General features: G+C 51.8%; 2 protein-coding genes across 9 annotated transcripts in view; one reads left to right on the top strand and one right to left on the bottom strand.

The window, feature by feature from the left end:
* LOC100120687 (protein pangolin, isoforms A/H/I/S) overlaps window positions 1-20,479 on the top strand; it is a 94,125-nt gene extending 73,646 nt beyond the window's left edge. Inside the window, exons 1-11 of one of the 8 annotated variants that reach the window (XM_031929949.2) lie at window positions 321-1,733; window positions 2,585-2,837; window positions 5,163-5,253; window positions 5,493-5,588; window positions 5,653-5,790; window positions 7,753-7,835; window positions 8,106-8,236; window positions 8,811-8,976; window positions 12,937-13,006; window positions 14,196-14,470; window positions 16,471-16,594. In XM_031929949.2, coding sequence (XP_031785809.1) covers window positions 483-1,733; window positions 2,585-2,837; window positions 5,163-5,253; window positions 5,493-5,588; window positions 5,653-5,790; window positions 7,753-7,835; window positions 8,106-8,236; window positions 8,811-8,976; window positions 12,937-13,006; window positions 14,196-14,421 — 2,505 coding nt within the window. In that variant the 5' untranslated portion in view covers window positions 321-482 and the 3' untranslated portion in view covers window positions 14,422-14,470; window positions 16,471-16,594. Of the gene's footprint in view, window positions 1-313; window positions 1,734-2,584; window positions 2,838-5,162; window positions 5,254-5,492; window positions 5,589-5,652; window positions 5,791-7,752; window positions 7,836-8,105; window positions 8,237-8,810; window positions 8,977-10,790; window positions 10,951-12,936; window positions 13,007-14,195; window positions 14,471-16,470 lie in introns of those variants that run through there. The other 7 variants (XM_031929950.1, XM_031929947.1, XM_016985397.2 and 4 more) reach the window with 7 other exon arrangements.
* Window positions 20,060-27,234, bottom strand: LOC100120660. The gene is made up of 12 exons (XM_001604223.4): window positions 27,029-27,234; window positions 26,463-26,950; window positions 25,498-26,276; window positions 25,149-25,392; window positions 24,640-25,070; window positions 23,578-24,558; window positions 23,103-23,477; window positions 22,473-23,019; window positions 22,084-22,386; window positions 21,693-21,983; window positions 21,395-21,608; window positions 20,060-21,304 (listed from the first exon to the last, which is right to left on the bottom strand). Exons 1-12 carry the CDS (start codon window positions 27,034-27,036, stop codon window positions 20,575-20,577), a joined length of 5,391 nt encoding a protein of 1,796 aa, XP_001604273.3. The 5' UTR covers window positions 27,037-27,234; the 3' UTR covers window positions 20,060-20,574.
* Window positions 27,235-27,238: the final 4 nt, after the last annotated feature.

Below are 27,238 nucleotides of genomic sequence, written 5' to 3'. Positions count from 1 at the left end.
GGCCGAGATGGACGCAGGGACAGAAGAAAGCTCTTGGGGCAATAAATAGCATCATCTCTTTATCCGCGCGTCCGTGCCGAGCGCGCGCGCGCGCGGGATTCGCCGTCTCTGTCAGTCTGCGGGTGCGTCTCCCTGCTCCTCGCTCGCTCGCGTGGGGCGCGCCCGCGGAGCGCGCTGCAGCGGGACTCGCAGCGGCAGAGCAGCAGCTCTTGCTTTGTGCGCGCCGAGCGCTGGCACATCAAAGCCTTCTAGTTGCCGCTCCGGCCTTTGACGGCCGCGTCGCAGCCCGCCGCTCAGTCATCGTTCGGTAGCGAGGCCGCGCGCGCGCCGGCTCTCCGCTGCTGCTGCTGCTGCTGCTGGCGCCGCTGGCCCAGCTGACTCCCGCGCTCGCCCGCGAATCGGCCGACCCGCTTCCAGTTCCATCGCGCGAGTGTGCCCGCGCGCGGTCTCGCAGATGCCAGTGGCGCCGTCCAGCCGGAGGCATGGCGCCGAGCTGGCAGCAGAGCCCCGCCGGTGGGCTCCTGCCCCCTGAGCCCTCGTCCCCAGCTGCGGCTCGGGGCTGCTGCGAGCTGGAGAGCGGCAGCGGTGGCGGTCGCAGCGATGGTCGATGCGCAGCCTCCTCGCGGCTGCGCATGCGCCTCGGCGACGCCGCCGAAGATAACGAGGACGGTCCCGAAGCCGCTGCTGCTGATCGCCGAGGGAAGAAAGTGCACCGACGCTCCCGAGCTGCCGCTGCCCGGGAGGAGGACGCCGAGGCTCAGGACCTGAGCCGCGCGGAGGAGGCGCCCGGACAGCTCGCCGACGGCTACGACGAGGCGCGGGTCTACCTGGCGCACGTGCTCTGCCTGGACTGGCGCCGGCTGCCGGGCCGCCGGGCCGAGGGGCCGGGCGAGCGGGTCTGGCTGCTGGCCGCCGCGGACCGGCTGGGCCGGCACCGGACGCGGTTGCTGGTCGTGGGCCGGCACTGGCGGCCGCGCTGCCTCGAGCACGTGAACATGCTCAGCCAGCCGGTGGTGTACGCGGGCGGCGGCCGGGGCGCGCTCAGCCCCGAGCTCTTCCTCTGGTGGTTCCGGCATGAGTTCGCGCCCGCGGCCCTGGCCCTGCACCCGGAGGGCGCGCTCCTCGTGGCCCCGCGCTCCGAGCGCCTGCCCGCCGACGGCCTCGAGGAGGGCCGGGCGCGACTGCTGCTCGTGCCGGCGGACTCGCTGGACCCGCGGCCCGTGGCCGACGAGCTGCGCGCCAGGCTGGCGGCCGCGCTGCTCGGGGGCGCCCTGGTCGAGGCGCGCATGCGGCCCGGGGAGCGCGGGGGCTCGCTGGACGACTACCTGGCCGGCGTGTCGCTGAAGGAGGCCTTCGCCGAGCTGCACCGCGCCTGGCTGGCCGTGCGGCCCGAGAGCTTCGGCCGCTGCTGGACGCGGCCCCGCGCGGAGGGGCGCGACGAGCGCGAGCCGGCCCTCGCGGCGGAGCTGCGCAGCCTGAGCCTCGAGGCCGCGGGGCTGCGCATCGACGATGAGGACGTGCGCCGCTGGTTGAGCGCGGAGGAGGCCGAGCGCGAGATGAAGAGCGAGCCCGAGGAGCTGGCGCGGCAGGCCGAGGCCGAAGAGCCGGCGCCGCCGGAGGCCCGGGAGGTCGTGGGCCTGCTGTCGCGGGTGCTCCGCTGGATGGAGACCGAGCCGCTGGAGCCGGGCTTCCTGCTGGCCGTCAGGGCGATGCGCGCCACCGCCATCCTCGTGGTAAGCCGGCGGCAGGAGCGCGCGCGCAAGGAAAACGTTTCGCTTATCGATCGCGCGCCGTATGGAAACGAGCGGAGGGGCGGCGCGGCGAGGGGTGGAGTGACCTCTCGCTCGTCTCTCCTCCGCTCCCTTCCGTCGCCGATGCGTTTTGGGCTAATTAGCTTTGTCGAAGTCGAGAGCAGCGGGCACTTGACTTTCGTTCAATGCGCCGCGGGTAGAACGCGGCGACGATTGGCCTGCGCTTCGTCGAGCCCTCCGCTGCGAGGCTCGAGTTAATTCTCCGCCGCTCTCGCATTATTATTCATTGTAAACAGATCTGTCTCGCTCTCCTCTGCCCGAGCCTCTTGCGCGAATCTGCGTCGAGGAAGCTTATTACGCGAACGACGCGAACATCCGGGAGAGAGAGAGAGAGAGAGAGAGAGAGAGAGAGAGAGAGAGAGAGAGGAGCGGGGGGCTAAATTCATAGTCGGCAATCGCGCGGCGGGCGACAAAGCCGGCGCCTCGCGTTCTTTATTCATTTCGCGCCGGAAAGCCGAGAGAGCGCGGCGACGTTCGCGCACGGAGAAAAGCGTTCTCAGCCGCGCGCAGACGGAAGCGGAGATCAAAGGCCTGCTCCTCTCTCGGCGTAACGTCGTAACGCGTACGTATAGGTATAGGCCGGGCCGTCGTCGGACCGCCGATGGGGAATAGAGGGAATAGAACGCGAGCGCCGCGAAGGGGTGAGCCTTCCAATTTGCCATGCAAACTCGCGGCGAAAATGTCGTTGGCTCTCTCTCCGAGCGGAAAACCGGTTTTCGCCGTCGCTTTGTGCGCTAGCTGTAGCTCATGTTTTTTCTCCTTCTCTGTTACAGGCGAGCAAGATGGGACTGACGGGGACGCACCCGAGCGGGCTGCCGTTCTTCTGCTCGAACGGGGAGCACCTGACGCAGCCGCCACCCGCGCACATGGGCATACCGCCGTACGGAGCCCTGGACGCCGGCAAGGCTGCAGCGGCCGCCGGTGAGTACTGGCCCGCGGGCCACCACCACCACCACCACCACAACCACCATCATCCTAGTCACCCAACCTGGAAACAGCTTCTTAGTGCGGCGGCGTCCAGCTCAGGTCAGACACCCGCTCCTCCTCCCGCGCTCCTGTCTGCTAGCTGGCGCTCGGCAAGTAGTAACAGACAGCCGAGTCGCTCCGAAAATTGGAAAAATAGGAAAAATGGGGAAAATGGGAAAAATGGGAAATATTTGGACAAAGCAGCTCGAATCAGCCGGTAAAAATTGTGCGGCGTTTGAATTTCTCCGCGGATCGGAATTCACACGGCGCGATATTGGGTTATGTATTTTCGCGTCAGCGCGGGCGCGCGCTGTTTATGTGCCCGTTTACGCGTCGCACGCCCTTTGGCTGCAGCAGAACTTTTTTAATATCCCTAAATACGATATCGTTTTTGAGGCCATTATCGCGGATTTCGAGGCTCGAATCTTTCGAGAGAGAGAGAGAGAGAGAGAGAGAGAGAGAGAGAGAGAGAGAGAGAGAGAGAGAGAGAGAGAGCCTAGCCGATGCAAATGCGAGTGCAGGCTCCTTTGAGAGGCCTAATTGAACGGCCGGGCTCGCGCTCGCGTTTTTTTCGCCGCACAAAGGGCGGCCGGTTGTCGCGCGCTCGGAATACGCGGCGGCCCCTCGAGCAGGCTGCAGAGACAGCTTTCGCGAATCGGCGTCAAGTAGGAGAATGAGAGGAGAACTCACCATTAGGCTAATCAGCGGGCTCCGCGCCGAGCCGGGTCAGGAGGGGTCATCTCGGCCTCTCCATTTCTACTCTGCTCCCTCCGCCCAGCCCGCTCCCCTCCGTCTGCATCCATGCATCGGCGAGATGGCTGGTGCCGGTGTACACAGCTCTCGCTCGCCCTCACCGACGCTTATCAATGCTCGATACGCCGAGTGCCGTAGCAATACTCATCAGCGCGATTAAGCCCCCTGCGGCCGGCGAGCTCTGCGCGCAAATCCGTTTTTCAAAGAGGCGCCTTTATGCGAAAATTTCTTCTTCGATATAACGAGCGCTAATTCGAGGCGCCGCCCAATTAGGAAAGGGGCTTGATGCGCGTCTTTGTCTCGCTTAAACGAGCAGCTTCGGGTCTGTTTTCCGCGGGTTATATACTCCGCGAATACGTAGCGACTGAGCTAGCCCCTCGGCCGGCCGCGAGCCACTAGTGCGACCCTCGCACAAAAACAGGCGGCGGGAACCGCGAGGCGAGTCCGCCGCCTCTGCACGGATGGCGGAGGCGGAGGCAGAAGCAGCCGTGCACTCGTGCACTCGTGCTCGCGGGCTCTGATTAATGCACTCTCTGGAGAATAATTTTTCGCCCGAGTGCTTTCTCATCTCGCGCGGAGAGAAGAAAAGCGGGGCAGAGTTTTGCATCTCGGTGATGAGCGACGAAAAAGGAAAAACGAAAAACGGACACAAAAAGCAGCCCCTCTGCAGGCCAGCTCCATCCGCTGCATCGAGGCACGGGGGTTGATTATAATGAGCCTCCTCGGTTTTCTCTCCTTCCTCGTCTGTATAATTGATTAATATCGGAATATGCGCGCGCGCGCGAGTCGAGAGTCGCGAATAATGGCCGCTGCGGGGGGAAATCGGAGGCGGAAAAAGGCGGCCCTTATTCTACATACAGCCTCGAAATGAGCCCGGCAGCCGTTCGATCGGGGGCTCGCGCTCGATTAGCCCTTCCTTGTGCCCGTCTTGCTACGTGCGGAGGAAATACGGGAAACAGCGCGCGAGAGAGGGAACCGAAAGCGGAAGGCTGCCTCGCAGTGCCGCTCGTTCGGGAATAAAAGAGTAATTTTCCGGCTGGCGAGGCGCCGATAATGGGGTTGCAGACTGCCGAGTCGACTGGAAGGTGATTAAGCACACATGGCGGAGCCCGCCGTCGCGGATTCGCCCGGCGGGATAAACGTGCCGGCTGCCTGCCCCTCTCCGTCCTTCTCTCTGCGCCTGTGATTCCGCGCGGTCGATCGACGCCGCGACTCGCGGAATTAGAATCTCGAGGAGCGCTTACGGTGAAAAAACAAGCCCAGCTCGACGGCACGCGCCTCGTGTACGGGAACGGCAAGACCGACAAGTGGCTCGATCGCGCAAAGCCACGCGCGCCTTGACCGAAATCGCCAGGGGTGCAGGAGCCGTGCCTGGAAGAGGGAAGCCGGCCGCGGCGCGGATTACGCGAAACCGCCGGCTATATTGGCTTCATCAGGTTTCGCCACGCCGCGGCTCTCCCTTACGAAGCCAGTTCCTCTCGTCGCCGGAGGCGCGCGAGCGTTTCGTTTCCTCTTACGCGTAGCCGCGCAGCCGCGTACTCTAGTTCTAGTAAACGTCATTCGGTAACGATCCTAATGAGACCCGGTCTGAATGTAGCGCGAATGAAATCTAATGCCAGCGTCTTCTTGCAGGTCTCACGAGGGCGCCGATGTACCCGTTCTCCACGGGCCAGTACCCCTACCCCATGCTCAGTCCGGAAATGACGCAAGTCGCCGCTTCCTGGTAAGTACCCGCAGCTTTCTTTTCCCCCGAAGATAGCGGCGGTCATCCTCTCAGTTCTGGTCTATTAGAGCGCGCGGCCACTCGAGCGGACTCGCTTAGAACGGCAGCAAACACTCGTTATTTGCTCTCTGCCCGAGAGAGCCAGGCCGAATCGGGATTCGTTCCCTCTTTCCCCAACCACGCGGTAGCTCCCTCGGCCGAGATTCCTCGGCGGCTAATCGAGTCATGCTCACTTGCAGGCACACGCCGAGCATGTACCCGATCTCCCCGGCGAGCGCCGGATTCCGAAGTCCCTACCCCACGAGTCTGCCCATCAGCAGTTCGAGTTTGCCCAGGTCAGTATGCGCGCGCTCCTCCAACTTGCCACTGCACCAAGTACTAACTCTGTTTCTCTTGCAGTGATCTCTACCGGTTTTCGCCGACGGGCCTGATGCCGCCTCACCCCGGCTTGAGCCCGCACGCGCACGCGCTCGCCTCGCACGCCCTGGTCTCCTCCGCGCCCAAGGCGGACCACTCGAGCCTGGACCACAACCACAGGTGAGCCAGCCCCAGCGCGCGCAACGGAGCGCACCCCCTTCCTCTCCTGCGACCGTCCGTCGATACGATCAAGCACCCCCCGTGGGTACGGCTCTCCCCATCCCCGATATCACCCGTCACCGATAAAAGCGAGAACTGCCGGCAACTGCGCAGCAGCAGCAACCCCCCTGAGAAGAAGTGCGATGGGTGCGCAGCTGCTCGCGGCTTTCAAGGCCAGCCGCGCGAGGGTAGCACCCGCGCACCGGCTCGACGATAACGAGACGGAGAGCCGCGTCAACGACTCTACAACTCTGATCGAGTGCTGCAAGCGCTGGATTCTACTGCGCCGCCGCTGTGACGCTCTCTTCCCTCTTCCGTCTTCTGGCTGCGGCCCCTCCCGCCGGCCGCTGTCTCCCCATTTCTCTGTCGGACTGCGCGCGTATTGATCATTACCCTCTTAACCGATCTCTAATTTCCGTCGCGCGCTCCGTCTCCGTCCACCTGCCGCAGCGCGTGTCCGCAAAGGAACGAGCCACGCGATCATGCATCGGACTCGCGTTATGCGCGTATACATACTCGCGGGCAGCGACGGCAGCGCCGCGGCAGCGAAGCCCGCCAAAAAAATGGGATTCGCCCCCCCCCCCCGCCCCGGGCGAATTATATACTGGGCTCGGCGGTGGCGGGGGGATGCCAGACAGAGACGCACTTACGGAGACAGACAGACAAGGAGGCGCGCGCGCGGGCTAGCGAGCGAGAGAGAGAGAGAGAGAGAGAGAGCGCCATGAATTGCAATGATGGGCCGACGGGTCGTGCACCCGCCGCCCACCGCCGCGGATAATCAATCGAAACATCGCTCTCCGGCGATATCGCCATGGCGCGACGCGGACAAGTGTCCCGAGTACTGCTGTTACTGCTACCGCCGCCGCTGCTGAGCCCTGGCCCGAGGCGATGTCTTCCCACTGATGCTGCGCGGCTCTTCTAGCGGCCCGTCGTCCCTCGTCTTCTCCTCCTTCCCCGCGCACGATGAGGACGGCCCGGGATCGTCGCGGGACAGCCTGCACGGAGTACGCCACCACCGCGAGGACCGAGCTTTCCGCGGCCCCTTTGTTTACGCTCGACGCGAGTGCGACTCGGCAGACCCTCCGCGGCCGCCCGATCCAGTGAACGGACTCGCCAGACTGTGCTTCGCCAAAGACTCGCGCTCTCGCATAAGCACCCTCATACCTGCACACAAGCATTGCTATCACCGAGGGCTCACTTCCGCGCGCGATTATGGACTTTGCCGAGCGAGCCTCACCGTGAAGCGGCAGAGAGCTCGGCAGCGCAACCGATAAGCTTCCAAGGCGATGGAGCCCGAATGCCTGGAGCCATTGAACCTAGTCATAAAGAAGGATAGCAACAGCCCAGCAGCCGAGCCCGAGCTGCCCGAGAAGAGCAGCACTCCCGTGGACAGCAAGGACTGCATCAAGACTGCGGAGGAGGACAAGTTCGAGTCCAAAATCCAAGACAACATGACCATCCTGCAGGAGGCTGTCAAGTCCGGAGAGGCAGGTGCACCTGCCACCGACCAAAAGTTCCTCACCGCACTCTACATGAGCAGCCTCATGCAAATGTCCAATGCCTCTGCTCTGAGGAACGTCTCCCCGACCCCCTACAATGTCCAGCAGAACTTTATGCAGCTGCTGGCCATGGTGGAGGCCAGGCATCGAATGTGGCAGCAGCTCAGCTGGTCTGTGCCACCCAACTTCCTTCGAAACCCTGTGGGACTACCTCAGCCCTACTACGATGGTGCTCTGACAAATTTGAACGAACAGCTGTGCAATTCGCCAAACTCCCTCATGTCCTATCCTTCCTTGCCCACCACCAAAAATGAACCAACTAGTCCTGAAACAAAACAAACTTTCTTCAAACGGTACTCCATTGCTCGAATCTTCACCGACTCATGCCAGTGGCATTTGCTAACGTACTCTGCTCTTGTTACAGGTCTACGATAGAACAGAAAAACTCCTCGTCGTTACCTGCTGATAACACAAAAAATCAAGATACGGGGCAACAAAACAATCAAGGTATCTATACATGTCCTTCTCTACATATTACACCTGAGAAAAACTCCAGCTTTTGTGTCTCCGAGCACAAATTCAATATCCATTTGTACTCAAAGACATGCCTGTAGAAGCCTAACCTCACACTCGGCAGAAAATGCAGATCAGTTGCGTAGCTCGAAATTTCCACATGAAAATATAGCTCAGATGGAGCTTGTTGATAGATAGCACTTAGACTGGCTGAATCTGACAAAACACGTCAAAACTAACCTCTACGTCTCCTCTTTTTTGCAGACAAAAAGAAACCTCACATAAAGAAGCCCTTGAATGCGTTTATGCTGTACATGAAGGAGATGAGGGCGAAGGTAGTGGCAGAATGTACCTTAAAAGAGAGTGCTGCGATAAACCAAATTCTAGGGCGAAGGGTAAGTTGTCCAAGCTTGATGTTGCAACAAGATTGGCTTTACATCGAGGCAACGAGTATGAAATTTTTCACTGTAGAATACAAGATGCCTTATACTTATTGATAATATTTGCAAATCAGCCTTGATGTAAATGTGATCAATAAATTTTGAGATCCAATTTTTGCATATGCTCTTGACGACTTGCAGTAATATCAGAAAAAAAATAAAATATTAGAATAACAATGTGCAAAAATTAGTCTCAAAATGCGAAGCTTTGTACAGGCTGTGCAACTTCGAGGCTCGTAAATAAACGCATGAAGTCTAACGCTTTTTTAGAGAAAAAGAAAATAAAGCAATAAGGGAGTTGTTTTTTTGTTTTTTTTTTTTTTTGCAAACAAGTAACACGAATAATTGGTCGGTATATTAGCACTAATAGAGTATTGTAGGTGAGATCTTGGAAATGGATGAGCAGAGAGTCAATATAATGTGGGTGGGAAGGGCTATGAAGGGTAGCTTTGAAAGGTGATTTTTTGAAAAAAGAGACGTACGTATTAATGGCAAAAAATTGAACGCTTTTGGGGGTGTGTACACACAGTGGCATTCGCTAAGTCGAGAGGAGCAGCAGCGATATTATGAGGCGGCCAGGCACGAACGCCAACTGCATCAACAGCGATATCCCGGATGGAGCGCCAGGGATAACTACGGATACGGCAGCAAGAAGAAGAAGAGGAAGAAAGAGCGATCCGCGGATCCCGCCGGAGGTACCACTTTCCAGTGCTAGAACAGCAGGCCCTTATAACTCATGCATATATATATATATATATATATATATATATATATATATATATACATATATATATCTTACAATAATCACTCTAGTTTTACCTGTTGTTTCAATTGAAACGATCAAAGTCTCTGTGCGCTTCTCTTTTCGTTGTTTCAGTTCTTTTTTTCTATACTCTCTTTGATGACGATGATGATGATGATGATGATGACGGTAACTATGAAATGACTGATACCCGTGCTTGTAAAGCAACGGTGCAGCGCCTCTCAACGAAATTGAACGTGTACCTTACAATTAATTTCTATCTCTGTCTGTCTATACGATTGGATTGTCTGTGGGGAATCCTGTGGAGCGTTCGAAGTTAACTCTCTTTCTCTATCTTATACTTTCCACATGCCGCGTTCTACCATTAAACAATTGCATATCTGGCCAACTCCCTAAAGCGGTATTCGTCAAATCAGTCGAGGAAAAAAGAAATATGATTTAATGCTAGTATAAGAAACAGTCCAGTACGTACTTTGTACAGGACGACGTGTGCGCCATGCGTTGTGTACTGTGCAGTGATACTTGAGTATGGGAAACGCGCAGAGAGATGGGATCATCCGTCTGTGCATTTTCGTGTGTATTTTGACCGCTCGGACGTTTGGAAAGCGCCTGTTCGGGAAAAGTTTGAGAATCGATGCCGGTCAATTCGAGAAATCGAGGCCAAATCGCTCGTAACTTTTGTTTGAACAAACGAATCCACAATGTTTCACGGGCACAAATTTTAAAAGTTCGTGCTCATCTGAACTCGCAACAACTCTAACGCTTGCACGTGTTACCTTTATTTCTCTCTATAGAGCAGTGTGTCGGGCGACGAGTGTACAGTAATGCAAGTATACATTATCTAGATGGGAGGCACGATGCGGGGACCAAAGCCTGCGTGTGTGTGCGTGTGCCGTCGTGTTCTGTTGTCATTCTCTTTGTTTTCCAGGGCTTAACGAGGCACGAAGAAAGACGAAGAGACGACCGGAGCTCGCAAGCCGCAAGAAAGCTCTCTCGCCGCAACGGCGCCTCTTCATCTTTCTTCGGTCAGCCCCGTCGTTGTGTCGGTACAACAACCTGCACATACATACACAACTGAGACGGATCATGCGGACGTATAATAATAATAATAATAATAATAATAATAACAATAATAATAGTAATAATAATGCAGCTTGTACAACTGTGGCAAGTTACATGCAACCATTGCCAGCTTGTGCAGAGAGCTTTAAATCTAATCGCGCGTACATGATCGTCTGGGACAATATTAGGCTGTTCTTCTAGCACTTGAAACGGAAAGTAGGGACCCCAATGCCTTAGCGAAATGCCGTTGTATATTTATGCACAAAAATATTGTATACCTCATATATATGCATATATGTCTAATTATAGTAGGAGAATAATCACAGTAGGAACTACAATATAATCATAAGCGTAACATGCCAATAGACGAACTAGATGAAAGCCTTCTTATTTGCATATTTAAATCTACATATAGTTACACACACACACGCACACACACACACACCTAACTCGAGTAAAAGGGCAGCCAATACTTATCACACAACACAAGCCACATTAATGTAATCTTAATAATTAAAAATGAGCGGGTGGCGGCAGTAGCATTAGTGGAATTTTTGTCTTGATTGCCTTGATTTAAAAGAAACAAAAACAAGAAAAAAGCATCAATAGCCTATTGAGTCAATGTAAGCAATCCTTTTTTAAAAGAAGTGTTTTGATTCTCTCTCTCTCTCTCTCTCTCGGTAGTGGCACGCGCTAGGGCGAGACGAACAGGCCAAGTATTATGAAATGGCGCGACGGGAGAGACAGTTGCACATGCAGTTGTACCCTGACTGGTCTTCCCGCGCAAATACCAACCGAACTAAGAAGAGGAAGCGCAAACAAGACACAAACAGTGATCCTGGAGGTACTCACATGCCTCGATCCACACATTCTTTTATACGACTTTTTCCTCAATCCGCACCCCCACCCCACGAGAACCAAGCCCCAGCCCTAATATATTATATACTGTTATAATTATATATTATTATATTGTTTTTTTTTTTCATTATTAATTACATTATATATATATATATATATATATATATATATATATATATATAATCTCTATATATTACATATACCTTTTACACTTGAACATTATGTTGCATGTTTGCCCCGATTCGGGTGTTTTGGGCCAATATATATATATATATATATATATATATATATATAACATACATATCAGTACCTCGCATAAATAATACACAAAAAATCGTGCGTGAGCGTGTGTATGAATATGTCACTGTTATAAACTTCTGCGCGCACACGACGACCATGTATGTACATTCGCATTCATGATCAATATGACAACAATATAGTATATAATGAACAGTATATATATATATTTTTTTCTCTCTGACAAAAGTACAAAGTAATACACGTGCACGCACGCGCACATGCATATTATACTACATTTATTATATTAATTATTATATACGTATACAACTTTGGGGACGCTGGCCATCTTGCATTTTACAGGGACCTACTCCACGCAAATCAGACAATCCTGAAGCGTTTAATTTCTCTTAGTATCTTTACGCTCTATCTTTACTCACTTACTTACTTACTTTTTTTCTCACATCTCTTTCTCATCTGTATTCTTTCTCAATACTTTGTTTTCAACGTTTCTTTCTGTCTCTCACTATGTTTTTCAATGTCTCTTAGTTCTATTTTTTACAATCGAATACGACGTTCTTTCCTTTGATCGTTTCAATGCTGCCTGTTTTTTTCTTCAATTTTGTTTGTTTCCTGTTATTGATTTATTTATTTTCTTGACACTTTTTTTATTCACTGCCTTGATAAGTCTTGATATTTCATGTTTTCTGTTCGCCATTAATTCATCGCAATGTCCCTACCTCGTACACAGCACTAGAGAATCCCTTTCCGTTCGCCACCCTGTCAAGCTTAAATTCCACCTGTAATTTGTATGATTATTTCAAACATTTTTCACACCGATATTCCAAACGCTTATGTGGACTTTTACAGAAACAACGATGTGTAGTTTTTTCGATCCGCTTTAGCACTTTTCTGAAGCAATTTGGAGTGTGTTCTAAAGAACGTTTCATTGTTCGTTTTTTGTTTTTGTATTTTTTTTCGTAAAAGTTTAATTCTAAAGTTGAACATTTCTTTGGAGCACTCAGCCAGGCATCTTTAAGAAGCACCAACCTTTTCTGCACGTAAACGTCACAATTCTCGCTTTATTCGATGATTATGTATTATTTCTACCGCAAAAGGTTCTTCCCTAAATCAGCTACTTCGCGGGCACGAACTTCGTGTTACAGTAATCAATCAATGTTAACGATGAGTTTCAAACTTTTTGAATGGAATTTCGGGAAGATCCTGACGACACGTAAAGATTAATTGAAATTGGATCCAAGCACGTATTAGTACACACTTGACAATACGACTTCTCACACCTATGAGCAGTAGTCGCTTTTATTATATTCTTCTTGCTTAGAAAAGTAACCACACACCATCATCACGACCGAGTCACACCCTGTCCATACCATCAGTCTCTGAATGACATCCTCCCCAGTAACTAAAATTACTTGCATAATCCACATCTTTCTGTTCTCTGATATACTTTGAATTACAATGATCAAAAGTAACTAATTTATTCTCTGTGATTCCTCTTTAATCTGCAAACGCCTTCGACACTCAACGCTTCCACGGCGGCCGATTTAGACTCACTTGCATGAGACTCGTCAGTCGAACGATTCTAGTCCAGGCAGCGAACGCGTTTTGTGTCGATCGCGTTTTCGCAATTTCACAGTTTATTGTTTGTTACATAAAAATCAATAAATTTAAATAAAGAGCAACAAACTAATGATTATCTTTTCCGCTTTCGCAGGTAACAACATGAAAAAGTGCCGAGCCAGGTTCGGACTGGATCAGCAAAGCCAGTGGTGCAAGCCCTGCAGGTACGTCCATCAGTTTACGCTAACTGCTGTTAAAGATAGTAATACAATTGTGTACGCACTTGAGCGAATTTACCTTGCTGCGATGAGGTGCGAAAGCTCGCAACATGTACATTTTTTCTCTCCTTGTTGAAGTTGAAAGCCGCGATTCCTTTGACACGAGTTGTAGAAAGTTAGTTAGTTTGAAAGCGGCGAAACGCAACGTCTGGCACGAGCCAGAGAGCGCTCGCTGGCAAATGTTCCGTTTCCAAGCAAGCGACAGAGTGTAAAAATTGTGTAGCCCATCGCGGGACGGAGCGATCGTTTGGAAGTTTTCGTCACCCACATGTACGAAAATGAGCAAACGGAGCAGTGTAGCCTGTAGCCATAAGTTTGAGACTTTGACGCGGGGATGCGTGAATCCGTCAGAAAATGTGTCTTCCAATGAAATGAATATACGTATCCCATGCTCGATCGCATTGGAGTATCACGAGATTGGATCGGGTCTCTTCTGTCTACTGCTTGTAAATATAGAGTAATGTTCCTAGATACACGCAGAGTCCGTCTGTCGCATCAGAGCGGGAAAGGTCGCCGCCGCGTTTTTGACGCACGAGATCACTCAAAGGCGCTTGCGCACGATAGTCGAGCATCACGGCATACTTTGAGTGGTCGGAAGGAGCCTACCGCAGAGGCAGACACGGGCCTGCTGGCGCACTCTATCGTAGTCTGATTTGCAACTCATTAACTTGTACTGTCCACAATTAGAGCCACTAACTGCTGATGTAATGACTTGTTCGTTATCGTAATGCGCATATTACATGATATACATATCTCTCGATCCTCGCTCACGCAGTACGAAAACAAAAGAGATCGCCGGCCCTCTCGACGCCCCGGCTCCCGGCTGGGCATAGTTATTGTCAGACAATGTCATTAAAGGGGCGAACAGCCTGCGTTTCGATTCATACGAAAAATCCGGACAGGACGGACTGTGACGGTTGGGAGACATATTTTCTGAGGCGCTGAAGACCCGTCGCTGCGTGTGGATGACGAAAAGGCCAGAGGAGAGGAAAGATGGCTTAGGTTGCGAAAAGTTAAAGTAAAATAAAAAAAAAAGAATAAAAGAAAGAAATGAAAGAAAAGAAAGCAAAGAAAGTAAACAGATGGAGACTAGTGCGAGAGCGCCCCTTTAATGGCTGGTGGTTGGTTTTGGCAGCCCAGTGGAGCATGGAGCGGGGATGGGCATCCACGCGAGCATAATCCATCACGGCGTGGGGAGTAGCGCGGGTGGTGGCGCGGGCGGCGGCGCTGGGGTCGGCGGTGGCGGCGGCCCGAACAGCCAGGCCCAGCCGGCTAACGCCGCGGCGCCGGTGCCCCAGAACCCCAACACCGCCTCCAACGCCTCCTCGCCTCAGCAAGAACCCACTTATGTTAATCTCTAGTCAAGCCTATCGCCTCCCTTCTACTGCAACACTTCTTCTTAAAACAGTGGTCAGTCCCGACACTCAAGCCAACTGCGGGGCCCTGACTCGCTTCCTCCGTTCACCGCACCGCACCGCACTCTGCACTCTCTCTCTCTCTCTCTCTCTATATATATATATACTACTACTACTACTACTACTACTACTACTACTACTACTACTATATATTATGTACTACTTGTAGACATTGTCTTATGATAACGTACTCGATACTCTGTTGCGCGGACACCATGTGACTGCAGTCCTTTGATGGCGGCGGCGCGAGACCGGTGAAGCGAGGGGCCCCCTTATGCTCGCATTGTTTCTCATTGTTGTGGCTCTTTACGGCTTATATTATTATGTTACTTTATTACGTTATAGTTGCTGCTGCTGCTGTTGTTGTTGTTGTTGATGTTATTATTTCTTCTTCTCTATATTTTTTATTTTCTTCCGTGGTTTCAACCTTTTTTTACTCACTGTTGTCCTTAGCATGGCCGATGTATACCATAAGTTTTGTTTATCATTATGTATTCTCTTTGCGAGAAGCTGCGCGGTTTCTCTCTCTCTCTCTCTCTCTCTCTCTCTCTTTCTCTCTGTCTATGGAACACACTATATAGTCACGCTCGGAACGTTTTGTATAATATTATTAACATTCTAAACATACATACTGTCGATATACATATTTACATATATTTATACACACGTGAATTTTTGTCCAGTTTTAGCATGGCAACTCTCTCTCTCTCTCTCCCTTCTCTCTCTCTCTCTCTCTCTCTCTCTCTCTCTCTCTCTCTCTCTCTCTCTCTCTGTCTCCTTTGCGAACAATCGCAGTCGACACTACGACGATGTGTTTTTCGTTTGCTCGGCGACTCGCATTGTTTCCTCTCTGTCTTTGCAAAGCGCACAACACGAAATAAGAAGCAGTCGATTTCCGCCTGGGAGATGAATAATGAGAGCCAATGTCAGAGCGGTGAACTGTCCCGACTGCATTGCCGCTGATCGTTGTGTGCACTTATAATAGGCACGATCGAGTCACGCGTCGGAAACTGCACACCCTTTACTCCGCACTTGAATCCGCTCACACACTCGCGCGCGCGCCACATGACAAGGCTCTTGCTGGCTGCGGTGACTTTGAGCTTCCTTTTCGCTCTCACTAATATTTCACCGCGAGTTTTTCCTTCATTGTACTTGTCCGACTAACTCGCGCACACGAGACAACGCGGAGCGGAGCCCTGTATACTATGAAAAACATTTTTCGTTGTTTTTTTTTCGAGCATGGCACTTTTTGCAGCGAGTGGATTGTTTTTGATGTTGTCGTTTTTTATTATTATGACGCATGATCTGTAATGAGATGATGATGATGATGATGATGACACACGTATAAGAGGAAAAACGCGAAAAAGCCCTTCCCGTGGGTCTGAAAATCAGTCAAAATACATTGTTCGCTAACCAAGATTTTCTATTTCTATATGTTTAAAACTGCAGAGTACCACTTTCCAAGCAATTCGTGTTTCTTGTACTATCATACTAGCGTTATAAATTTTGCGTTTGCGTCTTCGGAGATCAAGTACACGCCGTTGAGCAATGGCTGTAGCATTGGTTGAATTTGAGAGGCCAGGTTTTCGACAGTTTTGAACATATGGAAATCGATTTTGACTTGCTTTTGGAGCCCCGGAGAGGGATTCTTTCGCGCTTTCCCTCGTAAATGTCCCTTAGTTGCGCCGTACGTAGCTACATCTATATGACATTACCAATATTTATTATGTATGATTATTTGCATACCGCGATGAAACATACTGTTTAACGCATATTTAACATTTAATAGAAGAATCGTGCGGGGAGCGCGCATGCCTATACATACATGATAGATGAGAGCGCATCGCTGTGTGTATACATGTGTAGCCCTAGATGATGTTCTTTGAGAATTCCGACTATTATAATTGTCCTGTGTAGGTGTACTCGTAGCTCGGGGGGTGTGAGGCGGCGCGAGAAGCGGCAGTCCCTAATGTGTCTCTGCTTTGTGCTTTACAGGCGTAAGAAGAAATGTATCAGGTACATGGGGGAGGGAGGAGAGGGCGACGGCGACGGCGACGGCGACGGGGACGGTGACGACGACCACTCGGAAGACAACCTGGGCAGCGTGGGCGAGGCGGGCACGCCCGAGGACGACGAGTCGCTGAGCAGTCCCGGCGGCCTGTCGGGTTTATCTAGTCTGGCCAGTCCCTCGCTGGTGCTGCCCTCGCCCTCGAGCCTGGCCAGCCCCTGTCCCCTGACGCCTCCTGTCCTCGTGGGGCCGAGCGGCCATCAGCCGCAGCACCAGCCGCAGACTCAGCAGCAGCAGCAGCCGCCACCCCAGCAGCAGCAGCCAGCGACGCCGCACCGCAACCCCGTCGGGACGAACCCCCACGACATCAACAATCCGCTGAGCGTGAACCAGCTGACGGGCCAGTGCATCAAGACCGAGCCGGGCCCACAGCCCTCCAACCCAGCGATAAGCGTCACGTAGCCCCGGCTGCGGCTCGCAGCTCGCGGCGCCGGAGTTCGAAGCCCGCCTGCACCGTGGCGACGGCCCCTCATCACCGCGACGCGACGACGCACAAATACTCAGGACTCGCGCTGTCCTTCTTACGTTGTGATGCAAATGACTGACCAAGTCATGTTCCTGTGCCAGGTACTATATTCTATTAGGAGTCTACATAGCGGACACCAGACGTTAGCTCAACGACCTTTATTATTATTAATATTAATTCTAATTAATATTATGACAATTATTACTTTTATTATTATTTTTATTATTATTATTATTCATATTATCTACTCATTTTATTATCAAAAGCGCCTCACGTGTCCAACGCCCTTGACCGGCCTCCCTTACCCTGTACAATTGTCGTTTGTTATTTTTTTAAAAGTCTATGTGTAGCGCCGACATCCCCCTTCCTCTCCTATATAATATACTCCCTCACTCAACGCGCGCATGTCGAGTGATCTGCCCTTACCTTATAGCTTTCTTTTAAGTCTTCCAACGCGAAAGCAAAAACGACGATAAGAAAAATTCTCTATTATACGATATAAATTCCGCGAAATTTGAGAGATTGAAAATTTTATCGCCAATGTTTTCAGTGTATTTTTTTTACGTTTTTAAAGAATTTTAGCGTTAAGTGGGAAGCTCCGCGAGACGCGGCATTCCCTGATATATTGGTCTGAGTATTTTTATCCAGTGACTCGTTCTATCGTTTTTTTTTATTTATATAATTTTTGTTCTTTTCCGTGTCAAGTTTATAAGTTACTCGCTCGTACGCACAGAAATCGACGAAAAGATTCTTACAAGAAAACCATGCTCCTTTTTCCCTGCCGTTTCTCTTTCGTTAAACATTCCCGATACTAACGAGGAAAATATCCGCTAGGGCGAGGTTTTGCGTTGTCAAGCGAAAAATCGAGTACTGTACAACCGAACAATATTGCAGGCTGCTCGCAGAAGGATGCTGCGCTTCTGATTGCGATTTAAACGTTAAACGTTATTATAACGGTATATCATGGCGCTGAACGATCAAACGTGAAAAGACTTTTTTTCAATTATTTTATTCTTTTAACTACGTAGTTTTGTTGCGAATGTGCAATTTGTGATGCGTTTATAGAGTTTCTTTGTTCAAAGTGCTAAATCATCAAATCAATCAAACCTGCAATTATGATATTGGTATTCTGATCTAGAATGGTTTATAAAGATTTTACTACTCCTGCGCGAGTAATGAGGCCTGCAAGAGCGTCATTGCCGATATGAGCTTTCGATGCAATTCGATACGAAAAAATTTCAGTTCTGTTTATTGTTTACCATTTCACCAACCAAAAACACGCAATAGAAGGCAAATGTACGAAGGTTCATTAGAATGCAGCTATTGTATATAATAAATACGTTTAAGATGCATTTATATTGTGAAAATGGGAAAGTGCAATGGAGAACTGGCGACTATGAGAAATTCTGTATATGCTAAGGACGGGTCGAAAACGGGGATAATAAATCTTGAGTGTGTATAGTGTTGGGAAAGTAATTTTCTTGACTGAATATAATGTCTATATAGCGAATAAAAAAAAAAACGTAAAATGCTGTAACCCGTCACTGAATAGTAAACTAAACGTGCCATAATGACATCATGCCAATAATACCAATAATTTTTTTACATTGCCGTCTCTCTGTCTGCACTATGTATAAAACATTTCAAAAAAATCTTTTGTAATGCTTGAACTGTTTTAAGGCGTTTAAGTCTTAGTTGTGTTTTACGATTTAGTGAATTTTCTATCGTTTTATAGTTTTTTATTATTTTCTAATTTAAAAAGGAAAATATGCATAACAAAGTGTTTTATTTTTACCAAATGAAGTATACACAAGACTTTATGCACACGTAGTGGAAGAAAATTACTTCCATGCAAAGATTCACGAGTAAATGGGAAAGTTTATATAACAAAATTTTAAGAAAGGCCTTGAAAAGTCTCCTATTTATTAATATTATATTCGATATTTCCCTACCACAATTTGCTCTCGCTCACTGTCATTCTTTTTAGCTCTTTTGTGAAATCGAAAGCTTAGTTTACTTAGTCTCTATTCTTTAGCAATATCAGTGGCCATCAGAAGTCTTGATGAAAAAAAAAAACATTTTTGGATGTGAAAGGCCCCTGAAACTTATTGATATTGCATTTTTGCATCTCATTATTAAACATAATTGATTTCATCTGCTGTAATTGAATATTGTAATCTGTAAATTGTGATTTACAGGGAAAACTTCGACGTTCACAGGGCTATGAAAGTGTGATACCCAAAGCAGTATATTAAATAGAAGGAAAAAGAGGAAGGGCCTGTGGAGTCGGTAATGTTTCTCCGAGTAATCGATTGACAATCGTCACCTTTTAGTATGAAGTATGAGCACCAGGTCGATTGCATATAGTCTTCCATTTTTTTGTTTATCACATAAACCAATTAAAATGTGTACACATGTGCCGCGAAATCTTCAGGTCCTTGCTTTTTTCATCATGCATTATTGCGACATCGAACATTAGACTCGAGACTGAAGAAAACAAATGCGTACAGAGTTATAGTCTTTGTTAGGAGGTACACGAGCTTTGAGAATGGGAAATCTTTGTACGTAACTTCAATATACGTAATTAAAAGTAACTGTAAACAAAAGAGTAATTTTTTCGAGGCATTGACAGTGTGTTGTTAAAAATTCTCATAATCACGGTCCATCTCCTTTGAGATGAAAAAAAAATTAATACGATAAGGGGATGTGAGATAAGATCAGCACGTGAAAGAGATGGAGAACGGCAAATGGAAAAGCGGCAAGAGAAACATAATTACGAAAAAAAGTGTACCAATATAATGTATGTCTGTGTGTATAATATGAACTTGCCGCTGTGAGCGGAGGGTAGCGATTCCGAGCACGTGCCAACTGCGTGGTGGCCTATTCGATATGCTCGGGGAGGATGGAGGGTCTTTTATTTGTTGTTTTCTCTACCGATGCGAGAGTAAGAGAGATTAGCGCGTTTTTATAATAAGAGAAAAGGAAAGAAAAATCAGAAAAGAGGAGAGGCGACCAAGCGCTCGCCTTGCCTCTCGTGAATTATATAGCTGTGTAATTTGACCGAATTGCGAATTTAAGAATTGCTGGAAAGAAAGAAAACTAAATAAATAAATGGATAAGATAAAAAAAAGAGAATTGAAAGCCTTGCATAGCCAGTGGAAAAAGGCGAAGATTATGAGAAACAAAAAAACAAAAGCGCGCGCCCCGAAACGAACGACTGATCGAATGTGTTTGTCTCGCTTTTGGGCGCGCTTGTATTATATGTAAAGTATGCCCGACAATTCGGCTGCGTTGTACAGTGTTTTCTAAGTATCTAGTTCATAGCATGTAATTGAGACATTGTATTTACGCTAAGTGATCTGTATCAAATTCATTCTCGTATAGCTTGTACTCCTACTCATGTAGATGCTAAAAGTGATTTGTGTCATAAAACTATAAATAAAATTAGCAATTTGAGAACGTTGTCGGTAGTTGATCTGTTTCATTGAAGAGTCTCTTTTTGTCCCCGCCCCTTAATCGCCAAAAGCGAATGTTTAGTCGTTATTAGCCGTTTATTCGTAGATGCTTATCTCGTGAAGAAGTGTAAGTCCAGGACTTGCACGGCGTTGAGCGTGTAGACCGCGGGTTCTTCGAACGCTAAAAGCCGCATAACAGTTTTGGCGAGTCTCTCCGCGCTCTCGCACTTGATTAGACAGGCGACTCCGTCAGAGGAGTTCCCTTTGAATCCATTTCTGGCCGACGGGTCGAGGACGTAGAATAGGCCCCAGTGCTCCATGACCGGCAGGGCGTAGTTCGCCGTGTGCAGAATGCCGCAGGCGTTGGAGGCGAAGAAAAGCCGCAACGCGCAGGCCAAGTCGTGCTCCAAGCTCAGCCCGGCCATGAGGTTCTCGCGTAGACAGATCCTGGCTCTGACGTCGCCGACGACGAAAGCTCGGAGCAGCTCGCTCGGCGAAAGGTTGCGCGATCCCGGCTGGGCTAGCCGCACGCACTCGGTGTGCAGGAGGTCTCCGTACTTGAGGCAGGCGTCGAGGAGCTCGGGAGTCCAGCTGGACGGAGCGTGCAGACTCGAGACGACGATCGCGACGGCGGATATCGCACAGCTCTGAAGACCGCGGTTCTCGGAGGGGTAGGTGCGGCACGACATGTGGCTCGATGCGAGCAGGACGCCGAGCTCCTCGCCGACTCGCTCGAAGCAGCTTTCGAGATCCACGCTCGTCGCGCGTGGCTGCTCCAGCAGAAGAGGCGCAGCGGGTCGGATTGGCGGCATCGGGCAGTCCGCCTCGCTCGCCTGAGCTCTGCAGTGAGGACATTGCTTTTCGCGTTAGCATGAGCAAAATATACATTCTCCACCCGCGGTTCTTCCGCTTATCGCAGGAAGAATTTACCTGGCGCTTTCGTTGACTGCCGCATATCCAGCTGGACAAGGCAGGGGCTCGATGGATACGGTCCTGACGATCACTCGGCCTATTTCGAAATTCGCGTATTTTTCGTCGTCGTTGATATTCGCGAATATCAGCTCGTACAGCGGTTCCATGCAAGCGAACCAAGCCACACACGACGCTCCCTGGCTGCTCTGGTCCTCGTCGTCGTCGTTTAATCCTGCACATAAAAAGTATACAATAAAATCGAGACTCGCGCGATATGGAAATTTTCTCTTTTTTCTCTTATTGTTTTGCTGAAAACCTTGGTCGTTCCTCGGCCTCGGGTCATACATAAAATACACTCCATTATCTTTCCATACGGCCACCATAAAACGTCCAGTTACTAGAACTCCGGCATTGTTATTCTCGAAGAATTTATGAAGTCCTTCGCGCAAAAAAATGGTAGGCGGCGGCGGCGGCGGCGACGTCGCAGGAACTCGTTTAGTCTTTCCTTTTTTCTTATCTTTCGCCGAGGACTTCCTTTTCGAGGCCTTTCTGCTGCTCCCTCTTTTGCCTTTTTCATCGGGCACCGCAGGAGCATCGGCAACGATTCCTGCGCGCAGTGAAAATATCGCGAGTCAAAAGTCGAATAATGTTCTATAATTTACGCCCGCCGAGATAATGTTGCAGGAGGAAACGATGTGCGTATGTACCGGCGATCGTTTTTTCTTCGACATCGGCGGCAAGAACGGTGACGCCGATGTTAAATATTCTGACAATATCCTTCGGTCTCAATGTGCTCGACTTTGTGGTATGTTTTTGACTTTCACGGTGCACGTTCACGCCGATCGTCAGGATTTCGTCGAGAGTCCTTCTAGTCCAAGATGTCGGATTTTTTATCACAGCCATGGCAAGGCCGATGATGCAATTGGCTGCCGTCTGACGTCCCCTGATACTCTCGCTGAATATATCTGACGCTTGGTGAGTAAATCCTCGCAAAATAGCTCTGGCTCTTCCTGCAGTGGGCAATGTTCATTGAAAAGTTTAATGCTACTCTATTTGTACTTGAAATGATACTTGTCGGTAAAAGGGTAATGAATACCTGGCAATTTGCAGTAGGCATTGAGAGGTGGAAGGTTCGATGGTCTCACTGCTGGGCTGGGATCGAGCTTCCACGGCGGCAGCTTGTCCCCGTCAACAACGGCTACACTCGTTATTTCGAAATCACTTTCCCTCTCCCCGTACGAGAGCAGCTGATCGGCCAGCAAAGATGCGTTCTCCAACCTCGCCAGAGACACCCCAGGCTCGAAGCAATAGCAGAAATCGTCGTGCATCCAGATGGCCACGTTGGTAGATCTGGCTATGCTGGCTATGCTCACGCAGCCGGCGACGGACTTGTCGAGAAATCTCGAAAGCCCACTGCTTATATTCTGAATTTTCGGATTTTTGCCGCCGAGTGTTCCAGCCTCTACGCAGTCGTGAACTCTCAGACTTATTCTGCGATCAGCCAGGAAGAATTCGCTGATTATCTCATTGGGCCGAAAGGACTTGTTCTCCCCGAGGCGAAGCGCGCTGCGCGAGTGCAATTTGTCCCCAGTTATCGTGGCTTCGTCCAAAACTTCAGCCGACCAATGACGGGGCTCGTAGACCTTGATTAAAAAGAAAGGCGCGTTCGTCAGTGTGCCTAGCGCGTGATACATGCGAGCCCAGTCAACGCGTCTCTATGCGTTACTTTTGAGAAAACGATTGCCATGAGGCAAACAGCCGCACTTTGCCTCCCCCGATTTCCTTCGGCGAACGTTGCGTCGGCCAAGGAGACATTGCAGTCGATTTTCCAGTGTCCTTCGGAGAGCTTGGCAAAATTGTACCATCGATCGTCCGTTATGAAATCTTCGGCAGGTCGCTCACTTTCGGTGTATCTATTCTCTACCGTGACGCTGTCGATGGCGAAGCCTCCGTCCGCGTGTGAGCCCGACGCCTCGAGCAAGAGTTCGCTCAACGACTGCAGATCGATGTACCAGTGAACAGCCGCGGTGCCGCTGCTTTGCCTCCCTCTCGGATCCATCGCGAAAAACACACTGCCTTCTCGCCAGATCGGCAGCATGACCTGAAACAGCCGGTTATTCGACGATTCGATGCAAGGCCGATGAGAGCAAGCCCGCGAGTTATTATTAAGTATTAGAATGCAGTCTATAATCTCTATATACCTGGCCGTATCTGAAAACTCCCATTCTGTTGCCGCTGAAAAAGTCCTGCAACGTTTTTGCCAACTCGGCGAGTTGGCCCGCGGCAGCCTCCTCTTCGACGTCGACGGCTATCTCATTGCGGCCGATGAAAAATTCACGCTCGACCACCTCGCTCGGCAGCAAGTAATCCCTGATGGCGCTCTCCGCGGGATGATCCTCGTCCTCGGCCTCCGGAATGTTCCCCGCGTTCTCGCCGGTGAGCTTGTCGGCCATCTTCAGAATGTCGTCGAGCACTTGAGGATACCAGAGGTGAGGATCGAACAGTTTCGTCGTCGCCAGAGCGACGAGAGCGCTCGCCGCTTGCTGCCTGTCTCTGCTCTCCTTCTTGAAGAGGGCCTCGTCGCCCTGGGCGAAGCTTCCCGCCAGGAAGGCGCCGCTTTCGCCCAAGGCCGAGTAATTGTTCAGCTCGGGTCTGATCGGCAGCGCCCTCTCCCTCTCGAGCTCTTCGTCGGTCATGGGTTCGCTGAGGCTCGTCACTTGGACTTGGTGGACGGAGAAATCGGCTCTGCCGTTCCCCTCCTCGCTCCGCAGCAGCTCGCCCAATGCGCTGGCGATCTCGCTGGGATCGAGGAATCGCAACGCGCAGGCCGGCGAACCGGCTCTGGCGCCGGCTGCCGGCTCGATCAGCTGCGCGAGCCGCTCGCCGGGATTGTCGAGGAACAAGTAGTAGGCAGCCTCTCTGCCTTTGCTCCCGAGTTCTTCCTCGAATTTCCAGATTGCGAAGTAGCGCCCTCCGCCCTCGCCGGCCTCCACGAGGCCGAGGCGGCGATTCTCGAAGAACTGCCTCATTCCGCGCTCCAGGCCCGGCGAGTCCGAGTCGCCGGAAGAGCGCAACTCGCCGACGACGCAGGATTCCTCGATGGCGATGACCGCCTTGCGCTTTTTGTGATAGAGACTTTTCCTCAGATTCCTCAGAGTCAGCACCTTTTGCCCGTCGTCAACCTGCGTTCGAGCATGCGCACTGGGCGTTAAACCGCGAGCCCCCGCCTGCGCGACCCCTGCCGGCGATTCGTGCGCGCGTACCTCATCGCCAGCTGGTGGCGGAATGCACCAGTTGTAGTAGGCGTCGCCTTCTCGAACGACGTCGTCGACGTCCTCCCGAGTCCAGTTGGCCGGCGCGATGGTCTTGGCCGAGAGCAGAGCTGCGACGGGCATCGCGAGCCCCTGAACTCCGCGGCTGTGGTCCTCGAAGCGCTCGTCCTCGCTGTTCAGGCTGCCGCGAAGAATCCAGCTCTTGCCAGCGACAGCTGGCCGGAAGGAGTTCCAGTCGCGGACTCCCGGCGCGTCGTCAACGACCTCGACCCGGCGGATCGTGAAGCGGTCGTTCCATCTCGCCGCGTCGAGGTTCCTCAGAAAGTGGCCGCGCAGCGAGCTCAGCCTCGGGAACCTGATGACGCAGCACTTGCCGGTCGCCCTTTTCTCCTGGCCCGCTGCCTCGGCCTTGGCCTTCTTACCTGCAGGCGAGCGGGAATCGCCAGTTTGAAGGAAGAAGGAAAAACGGCTGCTTCAGCCCCGAGAGCGACTCTCCATACCCGACTTGTGCCCGAGCACGCGCAAGCCGGACGCGTCGCAGGACTTGGGGTCGAACAGATAGAAATAGTCGTCCTGCGTCCATATGGCGACTGCCGCTGACGAGCACTCGAGCACGCCGTCTGCGTGCTGCGCGAAGAACTCCTCCAGGCCCCGTTTCAGGCTCAGCACCGCTGGATCTTTCGAGGTTATAGTGCCGACGAGCGTCAGCAGGTCCACGTTCAGTATCATCCTTCGCTCGTCGATCTTGGCCGAGCGCACGTGCAACATTGCGGTTATGCCATGAGTCAGCTGTCGGCTGGTTCTGCCATGTCGGACAAGCTAGAGAACGAGCGAGCAAGTATATATCACCTCGAACCGCGCGCCGTCCAGGTCCGCCGCGGTCACAGCCTTGACGCTCGGTTTGGCGGCTCTGACTTGCGCGAAGATCGCGTCTCCCGTGGCGAGCACCTCGTCGAGGCTCTTTCTCAGCCAGCTCCTCACGGGCCGAGCCTTCTTCATGCCTATCGCCACGACGCAGTTGGCCGAGCTCTGGGCGCCCTTGGCCTTGTAAGCGTCGCTGCCCTCGTGCGTCCAGCCGTGCAGGATGAGCGTCGCGTCGGCGCCGCGGCCCGCCAGGGGAGCGAACGCCGTGGGCACGTTGACCTTGACATCCTCGTACGCGTACCTCTCGTCCGCGATCTCCTGCTCCGCCAGCGGCTCCGTCGCGAGCTTGGCCTGGACGGCGTGGTTCGCGAGCTCGATACTCAGCGGCAGCTTCTCGACGGGGCGACGCGCGCCCGAGGGAGCTTCCGCCGCGTGGTCCGGCTCGCAGTCCCGGGGATCGTCGACGGGCTCGATGGACCGCAGGAGCTGCTCGTCGATCGCGAGGTCGGCCGCGTCCTGGCTCTGGTACCGGCCGCGGCCGACGGGCTTCACCCTGACCAGGCTGACCTTGTCGATGCAGTAGCGGGAGTCGAATTTGCGATCGAGGCTCGACAGGAAGACCTCGGGAATGCCGTCGAGCTCCTGGAATCGCATCAAGCAGGCGCGGCCGGGCCGACTGCGTTTGCCCCGCTCATCCGAGGGAGCCGGGTCGAAGTAGAAGAAGCCGTCGCCGGCTGCTTGGCTCCAGACTGCGACGGATGTTCCTGAGCGACGCGTTGCGTTCGGATGAGATTCGATTTTCAATTGTATAGTAACTCGATACGAGGATCGCGCGTGTTAGGTCTGATGCACAGGGCGTATGCGAGCGGTAACGAGTTCATCACTTCAAAGACGGCGAAAAAAATTGTTCAGTTAGGTCGCCCTTTTCGTACTAGGATGCATGAGGCTACCTTGAGAGGTGACAACTCCGAAGTTGCGCGACTCCATCGTCAAGAAGGCCTCGAGGCCGTCGCTCAAACAAGGCGCCCCAACCGCCTCGCTTCGGAGATTCCCAAAGACCAGGCCGGACTCGACGCAGATCCTGCACTTGTAGTCCCCGACGAAGAACTCGTCGTGCAGCAGGCCGCTCGTCATGTACTCGCCGCTGGCCAATCTGGCCCTCGTCTGGCTCATGCGGAACAGCCGGTCGCCGTAGTCGAGGACGCGGTCGACGAAGCCTCCGGTCCACTTGCGCGGCTCGAGCAGCTGCGCGCAGACCAGGGCCACTGCCGCGGCGGCGCTCGCCTGTCGACCTCGGCTCCGCGCCTTGAAGCGCTGGTCCTCCGTCGAGCGAGCGCCTCGGAGGATCGCCCGGCCCGGCGATATGAGCTGGAAGTGATGCCATCGTTTCGCGCCCTCTCCGCGCTCTCTCTTCCCAGGCTCGGCGGCTTCGGCCGCTCTGCGTCGTGCAGGGGCTCGGCGTGATTACCCGCGACTTATTCTATACCCACGCGACGACGGTGATTCGTATACTCACTCTTCCATTTCGGCTTGACTTTTTAAGTCGAACGGCAGTTTTATGCAGTATCGTTTCTTCTTGGGATCCCTAGAAACCGCATTACCGAGCACACACTTGAAAATTTCGTATCCGGAAGACCAAAAATGTTGGAGTATTTTTCACGCGGTGAATCGAGACTACATGTTTTGGTTACAGAGACGATTTGAAGCCTGAAGTTGTCATACATGA

The sequence above is a fragment of the Nasonia vitripennis genome, chromosome 4 (assembly GCF_009193385.2).
Source record: "Nasonia vitripennis strain AsymCx chromosome 4, Nvit_psr_1.1, whole genome shotgun sequence".
Lineage (NCBI taxonomy): Eukaryota > Metazoa > Arthropoda > Insecta > Hymenoptera > Pteromalidae > Nasonia > Nasonia vitripennis.
The sequence above is the reverse complement of the archived record's forward strand: the minus strand, read 5'-3'. Positions and strand labels throughout refer to the sequence as shown.